We start from the raw sequence: 14,217 nt of genomic DNA, 5'->3' as shown, positions 1-14,217 counted from the left end.
GTATTCTGATCACTAGGAAGGTGTATGAATCACTGGAAATTAAAGAATTTGCATACTAGTTCATCAGTTAGACTCTGATGGCTTTAATTAGTTTGGGACTAACCAAATCTAGTATCTGGCCATGCAGCGCTGAGGACTAGAATGAGGCAGCACACCAAGACAACTACACTGTGTGTGAAGACCCAGCTGGGCAGCCAAGAGGACTTCCACTGGATTTCTATCTCATCTCCTACAACTAAAGCAGTAGTTTGGAAGCCACTTTACACAGAAGTACAACAATCTGGGGGAGTATAGTCTGGAAGTAATTAGTAACTGAAAGAGCTAATATAAAAAACAATAACTCTAAAAAGGCTCCCAAATACTGACACCAATTTGAGACACTTTTGCACAAGGCACCTGTGTGGCTCAGCCGGTTAAGCAACTGACTCTTGATTTTGGCTCAGGTTAAGATTTCAGGGTCCTGAGTTGGGTGGCATGGAACTCTGTACTCAGTGGGGAATCTGCCTGAGGATTCTCTCTCTTTCCTTCTGTCCCTCCACCTGACTGACATGCCCCCAGGCTTCCTCTAAAATAAATATATCTTGGGACACCTGGGTGGCTCAGTGGGTTAAGCCTCTGCCTTTGGCTCTGGTCGTGATCTCAGGATCCTGGCATCGAGCCCCACATCTTGCTCTCTGCTCAGCAGGGAGCCTGCTTTCCCCACTCCTTTTTCTGCCTACCTCTCTGCCTGCCTCTCTGCCTACCTGTGATCCCAGCCAAATAAATAAATAAATAAAATAAATCTTAAAAAAATAAACTTTTCTACAAAAATAACCCACAAAACTAACCATCACCATATTCAGTAACTCCACAAATCTTTATTGAGCACGTTATTACACAGCATGCACTATGCTACTGATAAACAAGGTCATCAACAACAAAATACCACTGCAACGAAAAAGCACTGTTTTTATTAAATTGTTAGGTACCGTCAATATTTAATGCAGATGGCAGATGATTTTAACACACCTTCATTGACATCTTTGTCCCGCGATTTGGTGGAGTCAATTCCTGACGATGATGGAACTTCAGAGTCATTTGGATTTTCTTCGGCTGGTAACTTTCCTTTTTCCTGAAGACTCTGTGATTGAAAAATTAAAAAAAAAAAAATAAATAATAATAATAATAATAATAATAATGCAGATTTACTTCTCTCCAGTTGGGAATAGGGTTATTTCCCTCATTTTCTCTTTCTATGAAACTCGAGCTCTACAAACACATACAGTATGTGGAATTCACATTTGAATAGTCAAAGCATTTCAGAGTACCTCGATCTCATCCCCCATGACTGTCTGCATCAGTCACTTATACAAAATAATGTTAAGAGACGCCTGGGTGGCTCAGTGGGTTGAGCGTCTGCCTTTGGCTCAGGTCATGATCCCAGGGTCCTGGGACTGAGTTCCGCCCCGGATCCTGGTTGGGCAGTGAGCCAGCTTCCACCTCTGCCACTCCCCCCCTGCTTGGGCGCGCGCGCTCTCTCTCTGACAAATAAATAAATAAAAATCTTTAAAAAATAACTTAAAATACCTTGATGACTTCACGAATCTACCCACTGTATCCCAGCTTTTTAAATGAAAAGAGATGGGGTCACTATTAGCTGCACGAATTGGGAGAGAACCCACCCGTCAATTCCAAAGGGTGCGATCCTTTTGATCTCCCTTCGGATTTCCTCTAAGTGAGAAGATAAGGGAAGTTCAGATGTTCTAAAGTATGAAAAATTATGTGAGTGAAAATTTGGGTACCAGACCAGAAAGCGCGTTTTACGGAAGATGACCTCACAGCCGTGCGAGACGCCTCAGAAACCGGGCGTCGGCTGAAGGACCGCAGCCCCCAGAAGGCGGTGAGGCGCTCCCCCCAACACACCGGAAACACCTGGCGGCAAAGCTGGGGCTAGAGTCAGAATGTGAGGGGCTGAGGGAGGAGGGGCCGGGAGCGGAGGAGAGACCAGTTACCACGGTTACCACAGACCAGGCTACCACAAAGACAAGACTTTGGCGGCGGAAATCTTTAAGGGAGCGCAGCACAAGGACGAGAGGCGAGGATCAGGGTCTGGGTAAGAAGCGGCGGACGACCCGGCCGCCCCATCCAGGCGAACGAGGCACGGCCCCCCCCCACATCGAGGTGTACCCCGGAGACACGACAGTGACAAGAACCCTGGCCTGGCGGCGCCTCACTTTCTTCTCGCGGGTTTTCCGCTCTTCTCTCCGCCTCTCGAACTCCTCGAAGGAGATCTTCCCTTCCAGGTAGTCGATGAGCTCCGGGCTGAAACCCGACATGGCTCCGGGGTGCGGATACACAACACCAAACACCGGGCCAGAGAACCGGAAGAGCAGGACTTTCTCCCGCGCCGGGGCGCCGAGAGCGGTGACCCGGAGTTCTCCCGCGAAACGGGCCCGGCCGGCGCTGCAGCCGCTGCGCTCTGGTTCCGCGGAAGCATCTGGGCCGGCTTCCTTCCGGGCGGCGGGAGCGGGGGCTTCCGGGCGGAGCCCCGTGCCCGGGACCTTGGCTGCTGCGCGGGCTTAGGCCTCTTATTTAAGATGATTGGGGAGTTTTTAAAAAACAAAAAACAAATCAACAATAACAACAACAAACAAACAATAAAAGGGAAAGGAAAGGAGAAAAAAAAGAGCTTAAAGAAATTTTCCTTAATCTAGATCGTTTCCCTTAATTCTTCACTAGGATTCCTACTTCTAATTCTGAATGCTTGTTCCTTACATTAATTTGAACTTTGCTGTAGCGATTGTTTTCCTACTGGTACCGTCTGCGCTGCCACGTGCCTGTTTGACTTTCCTGTGTCTCCTGCCACCGAAGGCGAAAGTCCCCTCCGGCTCTGAGCTCTGGATCTCCGTCCTCCACCAGCCGCACCAGCGGCACCAGCGGCACCAGCGGCTCCGTCTTCCTGGATCCTCAAACCCTCCCCTCCCTCGGGGGTCCTTCCCGCCCAGTCCGTACGCAAGTTTATCAGGACTCCTTGTCCCACCGATCAGTCCGACCCAAGTTTTCTTCTTTTCTTAACAAACTTTTAGAAGGAATCAAACGCTTGCTGTCCTTACCATCCGCTCTTGCTCGTTGACTCCAGGACGGGCGCTGGTTTATGCAGACTATTAGACGCACGGCCCAAAGTAATCCTTAAAAAAGTAATCCTTGAGATGCTGCTATTCTCAAAGCCAAAGTCTTACGTCTAATAAGTAGCAGAGCCAGGATGCGATCCCGGGTCTATGTGACCCCAAATCCCCTGTGCGGAATTAATATGGCACAAGGCCTTCCCTCCATGGAACTGTTCTTCACCTGCTGAACTCTCCTGTGATCTGTATTTTACCTTGTATCCTAACGATTTCTCTGCTAGAGACACTGTCAGCATCTTGAGAACAGTACTACCCGATGCATCTTTGTGAACTCTAGTAATCTGTGCTCAAAACTCACTTACGAATTAAATTGGGTGGAACTGAAAGTGTGTTGGAAATGGGCAAGAGCATGGAGGTATGGGGAATGCATCTTGACATAAACCTAAGTTTAAAGACAAGTTACAAGGAGCCTGTCACTTACCCATTAGTACGTCTTTGTTACAATCTGGATGAGGATAAGAAACAGTAGGATGGCAGGATGAGAACCACGACCCCAAGATTTCCAGTTGAGAGAAAAATACTTCACAGCTAGATGTCACTCCCTTTCTCATGATGAAGAATCCTCAGGACTCTGCCTGGGTGTAAAATATGGAGGCTTGTAGGGCAGGTTGGATAAGTTTCTCAACAGAAATCATTTACAGGGAAATTCTCTCCTAAATTCCTTCAGGCAGTCAGGGAACTGAATCCAAGAGGAAGTCAAGGATCTGGTTCTAATTCTCCTGGGGGAAAAGAAGGGAATGGAGGGCAGGAAAGATGTTCACCTCATAAGAACTCTCTACTAAGACCCAGATGGCTTAGACCAACCTGTCTCATTGTTAGTTCCCTGGAACATGGAATAACAATTGTGAGTCTGTAGATTCACATTGGAGAGAATAGAGAACAGGGAACAGGGGTGGAAAAATAGCTTTTATGCTGTTGACAAAGAGACAACAGATCCAAAATTGAATCACCGGTGATAAACCCACATCACAAAACCAAGACTTAATACCTAACTTAGTTACAGTTTGAACCCTTCTCAGGAGTGGAATCTTAAGCCAGTCCATCTGTAATTACCTGGTCAGCACTAGCAAGGTGACCTCACTGCATGATAGACCTCTGCTATCCCTAAGGGGAGGTGATCTTGCCACAAACATTCCACTCTTTGCTGGTAACTTCCTTGCCCCACCTTCTTCTAGTTAAAAAAGTCTTTCACTGTGTACAGCTCTTTGGAGCTCCTATTTTTTATTTTATTTTATTTAAAGATTTTATTTATTTATTTATTTGACAGAGAGAAATCACAAGTAGATGGAGAGGCAGGCAGAGAGAGAGAGAGAGAGAAGCAGGCTCCCTGCCGAGCAGAGAGCCCGATGCGGGACTCGATCCCAGGACCCTGAGATCATGACCTGAGCCGAAGGCAGCGGCTTAACCCACTGAGCCACCCAGGCGCCCCCTGGAGCTCCTATTTTTTAGATGATGTTCAATTCATGGTTCACTGAATAAAGCCAATAAGAATTTATTCTCAAGTTGAATTTGGTTTTAAACATGGAACAACTTGTGGACGTGAGAGTTACAACTCAGACTCTAGCAACACATCTTATAAAATTGTAATCTTTCTGTTTTTCTTTTCTCCATTTCCTGGTAAGTGATTTCTCCCCTGGTGAGTCAGAGGCATCTTCATTACCTTGAGATGAAGTGAAATTGTTCCAGAAGTAATGAAAATAGTCAGAAGAAACCTTTCAGACATTCTGACTGCTTTTGGGAATCAAATGAAATGTCTGTAGAAAGAACATGGAATTTGTGCCAGGACAATAGAATTAAGAGTATACAGGGAGAAGGTGACTTCATCCTTTCTCCTCGTCAAGGGGAGGAAACAGAATGGAGTGTGACCCTTTTGGAGAGACAATTTTTCCATAATTCTCTCACTATTCTGCAAAAGCTTGCGACAATGTTCAATCTGGGCTATATTGTCAAAGATGTCTGTAGAGTAATCAACCTTGAAAGACAGAGAAATTGTCTTTCTCTGGGGCAGAGGACAGATTTGTTATGTTACCAGTACCGTAAATATAATGTTTCTCTTGGGGCAAAGTTTGGACATGTTACTAGTAGCCCCTTGTAAGAATGGGATTTTCAAAGTTTGGAGTTCCTCAGCTGTGGCACAAGTGCAATATACAAAAACATGCCTCTGTGTGGCTTCTGTGATACTTGGGGGATAAGGAGAGCCAACATGGATATAAAATCATGCTGTCTGCAGCGCCATGAGTAATAAAGTCTCTTGCTCAGCCCAAGAGGCTTACATGTCTGACAACATCTGTGAAACTGTAGAAGGATAGTGTGTGACTTACACGTAGAGCAGAACTTCACGCCCTGGTTCTTGACTCCCCTAGATCTGGGATGAGGGACAACTGGACATGTCCAGAGAATGGAGTACTCCTCAAAGAGGAACAGAGTCATGGTTGAGAGGCTGTCAGAGACCTATGTAAAGAATCACCATGAGCTCCTTGGGAACCTGGATCACGTGCAAAACATTAATTTTCGTTGGAGGAAACGTGACACTTCTGCTGTTTTCCTAGCAACGGCTCTCAGCTCAGAAGAAAATCACTTCTGCAGTGGACTTCTAGCAATGGGTGTAGGGAAGTTCGGGTTTTCAGAATAATAGGGCAGGTGTGGGGGAAATGACTGATATACAGTGTCTGAGGACCAGGTGTGCTAAACGGTCATACAAGTGGAGACTTGTCCTTCCCCAACAGTCAACAGTACCACCATCCAGAAACTCTGGTCAGGACGGAGTCAGGCCTTCCATCGACAGCTGCCTTACAACAGTGAGTTTTCCAGCAGAAGACTGTGTGCTCCTGCCCTGAGTCTGTGTATACAGCAGGCAGAGCAGGCAGAGGGAGAAGCAGGCTCCCCGTGGAGCAAGGAGGCCGATGCAAGAGTCGATCCCAGGACACTAGAGTCATGACCTGAGCTGAAGGCAGCCGCTTAACTGATGGAGCCATTCAGGCATCCCTCAAGACAAATCTATTGCTATGTGCACGGCACTGTGCCAGGTCCTAGAGAAATAAAAATGGCTTGGGTATGATCTCTGCTCACAAAGGCATCACAACAGTCCAGGGAAAACAGGCACATATACGGCTACTTAAAACAGAACAAATTAGGGGCGCCTGGGTGGCTCAGTCGATTAAGAGTCTGCCTTTACCTCAGGTCATATCCTGGGGTCCTGGGATCATGCCCTGCACTGGGCTCCTGGTCAGAGGGAGTTAACTTTTCCCTCTCCTTCTGGTTTGCCCTCCTCCTGGTGTGCACTCTTTCTCTCTCTCTCTCTCTCTCTCTCCCTCAGTGAAGAAATAAAATCTTAAAAACAGGACAAATTAAACCAGATGCAGAAATCTATTTTTGCATAAATATTTTATTATTGATATTGAGTATCAATGAGCCACGAAAAAGCTCCAGAAGACTGTTGTGGAATATACAGACTAATGTTACTAGGACGCCAATGTTTGCCATGTAGTACAATGCTCTTTTTGTAGGAATCACAGAGAAAATGATGCAGCTCTACATAATCATACAAGAAAAGTAGCTATCCCAAATGAAAGTATGAGAAGCAGAGTGATTCAGCCTGCATGGGTAGGGAGAGAAGATTGGTTTTAAAGGAAGGGGATTCCACCCATTTCTACTCTCCCTTCTTAAGGATGTGTGTGGAGAAAAACTAAAGCCGGAGTGTGGCTAGGATATTCGTGTAGCACAGTGTCCCGCTCTGAATATGGTGGTGGGTAGTATCTCCTGGAGACCCTAGCAACTCTTAGAATCCCAAGTGTTTTTCCTCTCCATTTCCGCTGACCTGTGGATATTCATCACTTCTTCTTCCTTGGTATCAAACTGGGAGGTCTCTCAATAACGTAGGCTGAAAGTGGGGATGCATCTTCTTTTCAGGAAAAAGACAGATTTTAAGCCCAAATCTCCATTATGCTGAAAGTGGGAATGCATCTTCTTTTCAGGAAAAAGATTTTAAGTCCAAATCTCCATTACATAGAATGAACTATAGTAAAAATGAGCAGAGTCTCTTTCAGATAATTTATTGATAAAAGGTAATTCGCATACATGTTTTAAAGAGAAGCTTAAAAGAAATGTAATTTAGAAGATCCCCATCTCTTCTGCCTGCGGTGTTCTTCTAACTCTTACAAATAAGAGCTCTACATCGGAGTTTGTGGTTCACAGAACAGAAAAAAAGACTCCAAAAATATGCACCTAAGTCACATATGTCCCAAAGGTCAATCTATTTATATGTAAATCTGGAAATGTAGAATAAAATCACTATTAATTGACAAATGAGTGGAGGGGGGAAACGGTTTAGCCATGACCATGATTGAATTTTTCTAATGAGAAGCTTCATCTGTAGTTTTTAAATTGCCAGACACCTGAAAGAACAAGAAACTGTTATCACGAAACAGAAAGTGAAGATTATGCAAGCAATACAATGACCCTCTTGCTTTTCTTTCTTTCTCTTTTTTTTAAAGATTTATTTATTTGAGAGAGAGAGAGACAGAGTGCAGTGGGAAGGTCAGAGGGAGACATAAAGAGACTCTTTGCTGAGTGCAGAGCCCAGCCTGGGGCTTGATCCCATGCCCCTGAGATCTGAGCCAAAACCAAGAGTCAACTGCTCAACCTACGGAGCCAGCCAGGCGCCCCTGTATTTCTTTCCTAATTGGAGATGTTAGGACGGGAGCACATGTAATTATGAACTATTCTCCAAATAGAAGCTTAGCTTCTCTCGCAAAATTCAACAATTCCTCTTACATTACGATGCTACCAACTGGGTGCTTTCTCTGTTTCCTGCCCTTAAACATTACCCCATTCTGTGCTCACATGATGGTATTTATTTGATACTTTCTCTGACACTTTCTTTGAGTTAGAAATCAGTTTCTGCAATTTATAAATGAAGAAACCAAGGCTTCCAACCAACTCGTATGCAATTCTGTCTCATGCTGAAGCAGGCACTGCGGTATTAACAACTGTTCTGTTTTAGGGTCTAATAGCCTAGGGCCTCAGTGGGGATAATAACCAAGGGAACCCTTCATCAACATCCTCCTGTTTATTCTGATTAATTTCTCATTGTGGGAGCTGTCGAGTGCATATGCCACATGGTAAATTGCATTTTCCTGTTAGAATAGCAATCATTATTTTAAAAAAGCACCACATTTAAAAAGGAAATAATAATCAAAACCCTTTCACATGCACAATAAAGTACAACATGGTATGCTTCCCCACAATTTCATCTCTACCTTGTGGAAGAATGGGAGTAGATTTTATTTATTTTTTAATTTTTTAAAGATGTATTTATTTATTTATTCAAGAAAGGGAGCAAGAGAGCACAAGCAGGGGGAGCAGCAGAGGGAGGGGGAGAGAAGTTGAGCAAGGAGCCTGGTGCGGGGCTCAAACCCAGGACCCTGGGATCATGACCTGAGCTGAAGGCAGAGGCTTAACTGACTGAGCCACCCAGGAGCCCCTGGGTGTAGATTTTAATTATGATTTAATTCCCTTTTTTATTCAGTCAAACGAAAAGCTAATAGACTCGAATCACAATGTATTTACTTGGAATGCACCATACCTGGGTTTTTGTAAATGGTAAATATTTATTTGATAGGAATGCTAAGGTAATATGAACATCAAAACTCAAATCTTAACCATAAATAAATTTCTGGGTTTTTTTTTCTATGAGGAAAATGCCATCTTTACTAGTATTTTACTCCCCCAACCCTGGGTGAGGAAGTACAATTTCAAATACATGTTTATTACTTTTTTCTAAGAAGAACCATTTTTTTAAACTTTTCTATTAAATCCAACTGCATTGTTTGACATTTTACTTTATATGTGATTTCCCACATAACTTAGCTATATGATCTGGTTTGAGAAAAGGTTAGGTAAAAGTGTATAGTATTCCACTATATTTAGAGTGATAATTCAAGGGAAGCCTGTCTGGCTCATTTGGTAGAGCAGGTAACTCTTAACATCAGGGATGTGAGTTCAAGTCCTATGTCAAGCATAGAGATTCCTTTAAAGAAAAAAAAAGTGATAATTCTTTCAATATAGCTCTTCCCAGAAAACTGTGCTTAAAAAATCATAAGCTGTCATTTCTTTCTTTTTTAAAAAAATTTTTTGTATTTTTTTACATTTTTAAAAAGATTTTATTTATTTGACAGACAGAGATCACAAGTAGGCAGAGAGGCAGGCAGAGAGAGGGGGAAGTAGGCTCCCTGCCAAGCACAGAGCCCAATGCGGGGCTTGATCCCAGGACCCTAGGATTATGACCCAAGTCGAAGGCAGAAGCTCAGGCCCCTGAGCCACCCAGGTGCCCCTCTTTTTCTTAAGTCCCAACATGAGGCTTAAACTCATGACCCTGAGATCAAGACCTGAGCTGAGATCAAGAGACATCTAACCAAGTCACCCAGGCACCTGAACTATTACTCATTTTTAAAACCAGACCATGAAATACATGAACCAAATCCAAATATTAATAATGATGATTATCATCAGAACTGAGAACATATTTCTTTGAGAAAATAAAAATCATTTTCTAAATAAATACTTTCCTCTTTTTGACTGAGTTGTATAATTGGACAGATTCTAGGGATAAAGGGGTAACTTACTTGTGTTCAGCGGAAACACTCAGCCTTTGACGTAATTAGGAAAGGAGTTTTTCTGCTCTTCATAATCTGCAAATGCAGAAGCAAGAAGTTCTGATTGGAAAGAGAGAGGTCTAGGATTCCCATTCATGGAGAAAGTGTTTGGAAACCTCCCAAGATCAAGACCTCTTCCCTTAAAATATGCCTGAAGGGTTCTGAAAAACTGAAGAGAGAAAGAAAGTGTTCAGTGCCATATGTAAACGAAACATCGAAAATACTCAGAGACAGATATTTTTCCCCTCTGTGAATGGACTTGAGGGCTAATCTAGGAACAGGAGGTGGAAACCCTGAAATAGAAATAGACTTTGGCTACTTCTCTTTCCCCTCTGATGTGGAAATCAAAGGCAGAAGAAAAATGATTAAATTTCCTTACTACTTACAGCCCATTGACAAGTCCTTGCAACAGGCAGAGGGACATTCCTCTAGGGACTCAACTGCCTCGATGTGGATATTCTGCTAAGGGCAAAAGGCAGTCTTAGCCCAACGCCCAGAATTCTGTAAGTTTACTTTAACATATGGGAATTCCTTTGGAAACTTCCTTTATCTCTACCCCCCAGGATACCTCTTGGCAATCATCCCCCAGGTATATGACCCACCCATACACATCTGAAGGGTCTCATGACTCAGGTTGTATTGGACAGTAATAAATGACCTTTTCCCAATAATAGCTAGCCCTCTCAAGATCCTGGAAACCCTGCTTACAAAGTTTCTTAGAGACTGATGCTGTCCCTACCCCCTCCCACCTGAAAGTATATAATGGGCCACTCCTCACGACCCCCATGCAGCTCTTTCTGCCCACGGGTCCTGTCCCCCTGCTTTAACAAAATCACCTTTTTGCACCAAAAACGTATCAAGAATTCTTGGCTGTCGGCTTCAAACCCTGACATTCTTTCCTACATCACCCTCCACTGTCCTTTACCTGCCTTCTTTCTGATATTTCAGCGCTAAACAAGATAATTCAACATTCTTGGTATAGATTGAGAGAGGAATATCATTTTTTTTAACACCATCATAGTTAGAGGGTTTATTGTAAACCACCTCTGAAACACTTAAGTCAGGGATTAAACCAAATTTCACTGTGATCAGCGCTCCATGCCTCCTCTCTGACTGAAGGTGAGACCCCAGGCATTGTTTTCTATGCTAGAACTGTAAGACGTGAACTGTAAGATGTGCATTTTCCAGCTTTCTTTTAGGAAATGCATACATAGACGGTTGCAACGGGCTACTTGGTTGTTTTAACCTTACACTGTCATATTTCACATCCATTTCCTTATGGAAACTGTATTTTGAAATAGTAAGGTTAGCATGTTTATTGTATTTGGCATTTTTTAAAAAGATTTTATTTATTTATTTGACAGAGAGAGAGAGATCACAAGTAGGCAGAGCAGCAGACAGGAGAGGGGGAAGCAGGCTCCCTGCTGAGCAGAGAGCCGGACAGGGGGCTCCATCCCAGGACTCTGAGATCCTGACCAGAGCCGAAGGCAGAGGCTTTAACCCACTGAGCCATCCAGGTGCCCATATTTGGCATATTTTTAAAAGAGAATTTTTGCTAGTGTTTGTAATTCATTTTCCTAGATAACTTTTATTGAAAATAATTTGGGGAAGGGGGGTTCCTGGCTGGCTCAGTTAGTGGAAAGTGCAACTCTTGGTCTTGGGGTTGTGGGTTCAAGCCCCACAGTGGATGTAGAGATTACCTAAAAATAAATCTTCAAAAAAAGAAAGAAAATAATGCCTGGTAAATCGATAAGAATGCAGATCAATTTTCAGTTTTTCCAGTTGAGCTTTGCATGTGTTGGTCATGTGAGACTCTGTTTTATCATCAGTTCAATCTGAACTGTGCAAAAATCAGTTCCCTGCTATGTTCTTGATTTTGTATACCTATGAGAAATCCAGGCTATAAGGTCAATGCGTATGTGAGATCATTTACAAATGTAATGTGCTGTATGAGTATAAAATCATCTCTAAATATAAATTTGTTTCTCCTTACAGAAACAGATGTAAATTGGCCAAAGGAACAATAGGGTACCAGCCACTAGGCTTGCAAAGCCCTTGACCAGTCCTGTTAAGGACTCGTCTTGGCACGTGGCAGCCCCCTCTCCACTGCGCCCCAGCAGACTGCAGCACCCATACGTCCAAAGACCTGCCAGTTTCACCCTGTAGCCCAGCAGGTCCCAGTGCATGCTCTTACCAGATCTCGGTTTCTGGGGTTGTTGAGTGACTTCCATTTCTCTCTGTTTCTCAACGTGGCTCCATGCACAAGCCCAAGTAGCACCAGGGCAACGCACAGCAGCAGGAAGGCTTTGGGCATGATGGAATGCAGCTGAGAAGAAGGAAGGACCAGGGAGATGTCAGTGGTTAGAGAGAGAAGACAGAAAGAGAAAGAAACGAAAAAGGAGGAGGAGGGAGAAGAAGGTAAAAGAAGGGAGGGGAGGAGAGAAGGGAGGGAAAAAGTGGAGAAGAGAAAGAGAAACTATTTTTGAAGAGAGACAAGAAAGAAGAAATAGTATATTTGTTTCCCTGAATTTTGCAGCCCTCTTTTTTTTCTATGTTGATTTGCAGATGAAGAGCCCCCCCAATTCTATTGATTACCTCAAAGGCATCCATGATGATGAGAATATTATACAGTGATAAGCAAAGCAGTTATGATACAACCTAGAAAGTCTGAGTATGCCTTTTCATCTTTGGAAAAAAAATGCACTTTTTTGTCTCCAGAGAAAGCGCAATTCTTAAAAAGCAAAAAGAAAAAACCTTGAATTACTTAAGTGTTAAGATAGTAGTCTTGAACAATGAAGAAGGAGGAGGAGGAAGAGAAGAAAGAAAAGAAAAATATGAAATATTTTTAAATGTGGCGAAAAAATGAAGAAGGAGGAGGAAGAAGAGAAGAAAGAAAAGAAAAAATATACCCTAAACCAAGAAAAAACTGTACACACAAGTCTGGGACAGACCGTAGCACACAGGCATAACCACAGCTTGTTTCCCACCCCAGCGCGTGAAATGGAAATGAAACGGAGGGGAAGGCTGAAGAAACTTACCCGGAGTTGGGTTTTGGCTGGCCCTGGTTGGCTACCCTGTTTACAATCTGCAAAGCAATTCACGGCTACTTATAGCCAGCGGACCAGCTGCATGTGGGAGTCAATGACGTGAGCAGGAGCAATGGAAAAATAATGATTCCATTCTCATGCCTGGCACCAAAGACCCTTGAGATTCACGTCTTCAAGCTTCCTCAGGGGTGACAGTGAACTTATATGTCTTATAAATACAGTGGCCACTCCTCTAACCTCTGAACATTTTATGTGTTTTTTTATGAAACACACAAGGCACTTCTACACAGCAAAGTGGCTTTTTACTTTTTCACTCTTAAGGGAAGGGTATACACGGCAGCTGGCAATATGATGGTGATTACCCACCTAATAGAAGGCTCCTTTGGAGATACCAGCTTTTTAAATTAACATCATTTTTGAACAGGAAATTCTATTGCAAGAGATAAAATTGTTCTTTGTGACCTACACCTTATAGTTCTTCTGAGAATCTCAAAAAGCATTACAGGTTTTAAATAGCAGCATGGTTTATCATAAAAAAAAAAAAAAACCCTTCAAAGTACAGCAAAACGAGAGCATGTGTTTCTTGGAAAAAAAGAACAGTTGCAAACCCATTCTTGCTGTATAAATGCCATCCAAAGTAAATGGTAGGGTAGAGAAATGGGATTTGAGTTATGAAGTTGCTTTGGTTGCAATAATTCAGAACAACCCAGGACAAGGTCTTTGTGACAAGGCTAGTAATCTGGACTAGAAATTAGAATACCCGGCTGTGGTCTGTCTTGCGTATTGACCCTGGCAAGTCACAATGACCCACATTTGTTCATTCCTTTCTTCATTCAGGCAGCAAACTTTTAAAAAATATTTATTTATTTACTTGAGAGAGAAAGAGTGTGAAGTTTGGGTGGGGGGAGAGGCAGAGGGAGAGGGAATCTCATGGAGACTCCCTGCCGGGCTGAGCACAGAGCCCAATGCGGGGCTTGATCTCAAGACCCTGAGATCATGCATGACCTGAGCTGAAATCAAGAGTCAAACGCTTCATCGAATGAACCACTCAGACTCCCCCAGGGAACAAAATTTTACTGAGAGCCCACTATGGGCCAGGCACTGCTTTGAGGATAAAATGTTAGGAATAATAGGTCCTGCCTATATTAGTGGGCAAGACAGAGATAAATCAAATCATTATACAACAAAATGTATAAATACAAATGATGAGAATATCCATGAAGAGAAATTGGGTGCTGTGAGAGGTAGAAGAGGGGGCTTTGATTCCGTCTCAAGAGTCAGGAAAGGCTTCTGTGAAGAAGTGACCTTACATCTGCTAGGTGAGGAGGGGTTACCGAGGCAACATAGGGAGAC

The 14,217-nt window shown here is 43.3% G+C and overlaps 2 protein-coding genes across 2 annotated transcripts in view; both read right to left on the bottom strand.

The window, feature by feature from the left end:
• Positions 1–2,469, bottom strand: part of GTF3C3 (general transcription factor IIIC subunit 3) — a 38,554-nt gene extending 36,085 nt beyond the window's left edge. The window contains exons 1-2 of the mRNA XM_082689047.1: positions 2,214–2,469; positions 1,009–1,120 (exon numbers count right to left, since the gene is read on the bottom strand). Of these exons, the coding sequence (XP_082545173.1) occupies positions 1,009–1,120; positions 2,214–2,315 (214 nt within the window). The 5' untranslated portion in view covers positions 2,316–2,469. The remainder of the gene's footprint in view (positions 1–1,008; positions 1,121–2,213) is intronic.
• Positions 2,470–7,200: 4,731 nt separating this feature from the next.
• LOC309844574 (uncharacterized protein C2orf66) lies at positions 7,201–12,912 on the bottom strand. The gene is made up of 4 exons (XM_082691646.1): positions 12,856–12,912; positions 12,012–12,143; positions 9,788–9,986; positions 7,201–7,558 (listed from the first exon to the last, which is right to left on the bottom strand). The coding sequence occupies exons 2-3, from the start codon at positions 12,129–12,131 to the stop codon at positions 9,807–9,809; spliced, it is 300 nt and encodes a 99-aa protein (XP_082547772.1). The 5' UTR covers positions 12,132–12,143; positions 12,856–12,912; the 3' UTR covers positions 7,201–7,558; positions 9,788–9,806.
• Between the last annotated feature and the right edge of the window lie 1,305 nt (positions 12,913–14,217).

Source organism: Mustela nivalis (genome assembly GCF_964662115.1).
Source record: "Mustela nivalis genome assembly, chromosome: 11".
NCBI lineage: Eukaryota > Metazoa > Chordata > Mammalia > Carnivora > Mustelidae > Mustela > Mustela nivalis.
This window is presented reverse-complemented; position numbering and strand designations above follow the sequence as displayed.

Coding starts and splice junctions, on each gene's coding strand:
- LOC309844574 (XM_082691646.1), bottom strand. CDS start 12,131: ATGCCCAAAGCCTTCCTGCTGCTGTGCGTTGCCCTGGTGCTACTTGGG. Junction 9,987..12,011: donor ACCCCAGAAACCGAGATCTG/GTAAGAGCATGC, acceptor TTCTCTCTTCAG/TTTTTCAGAACCCTTCAGGC.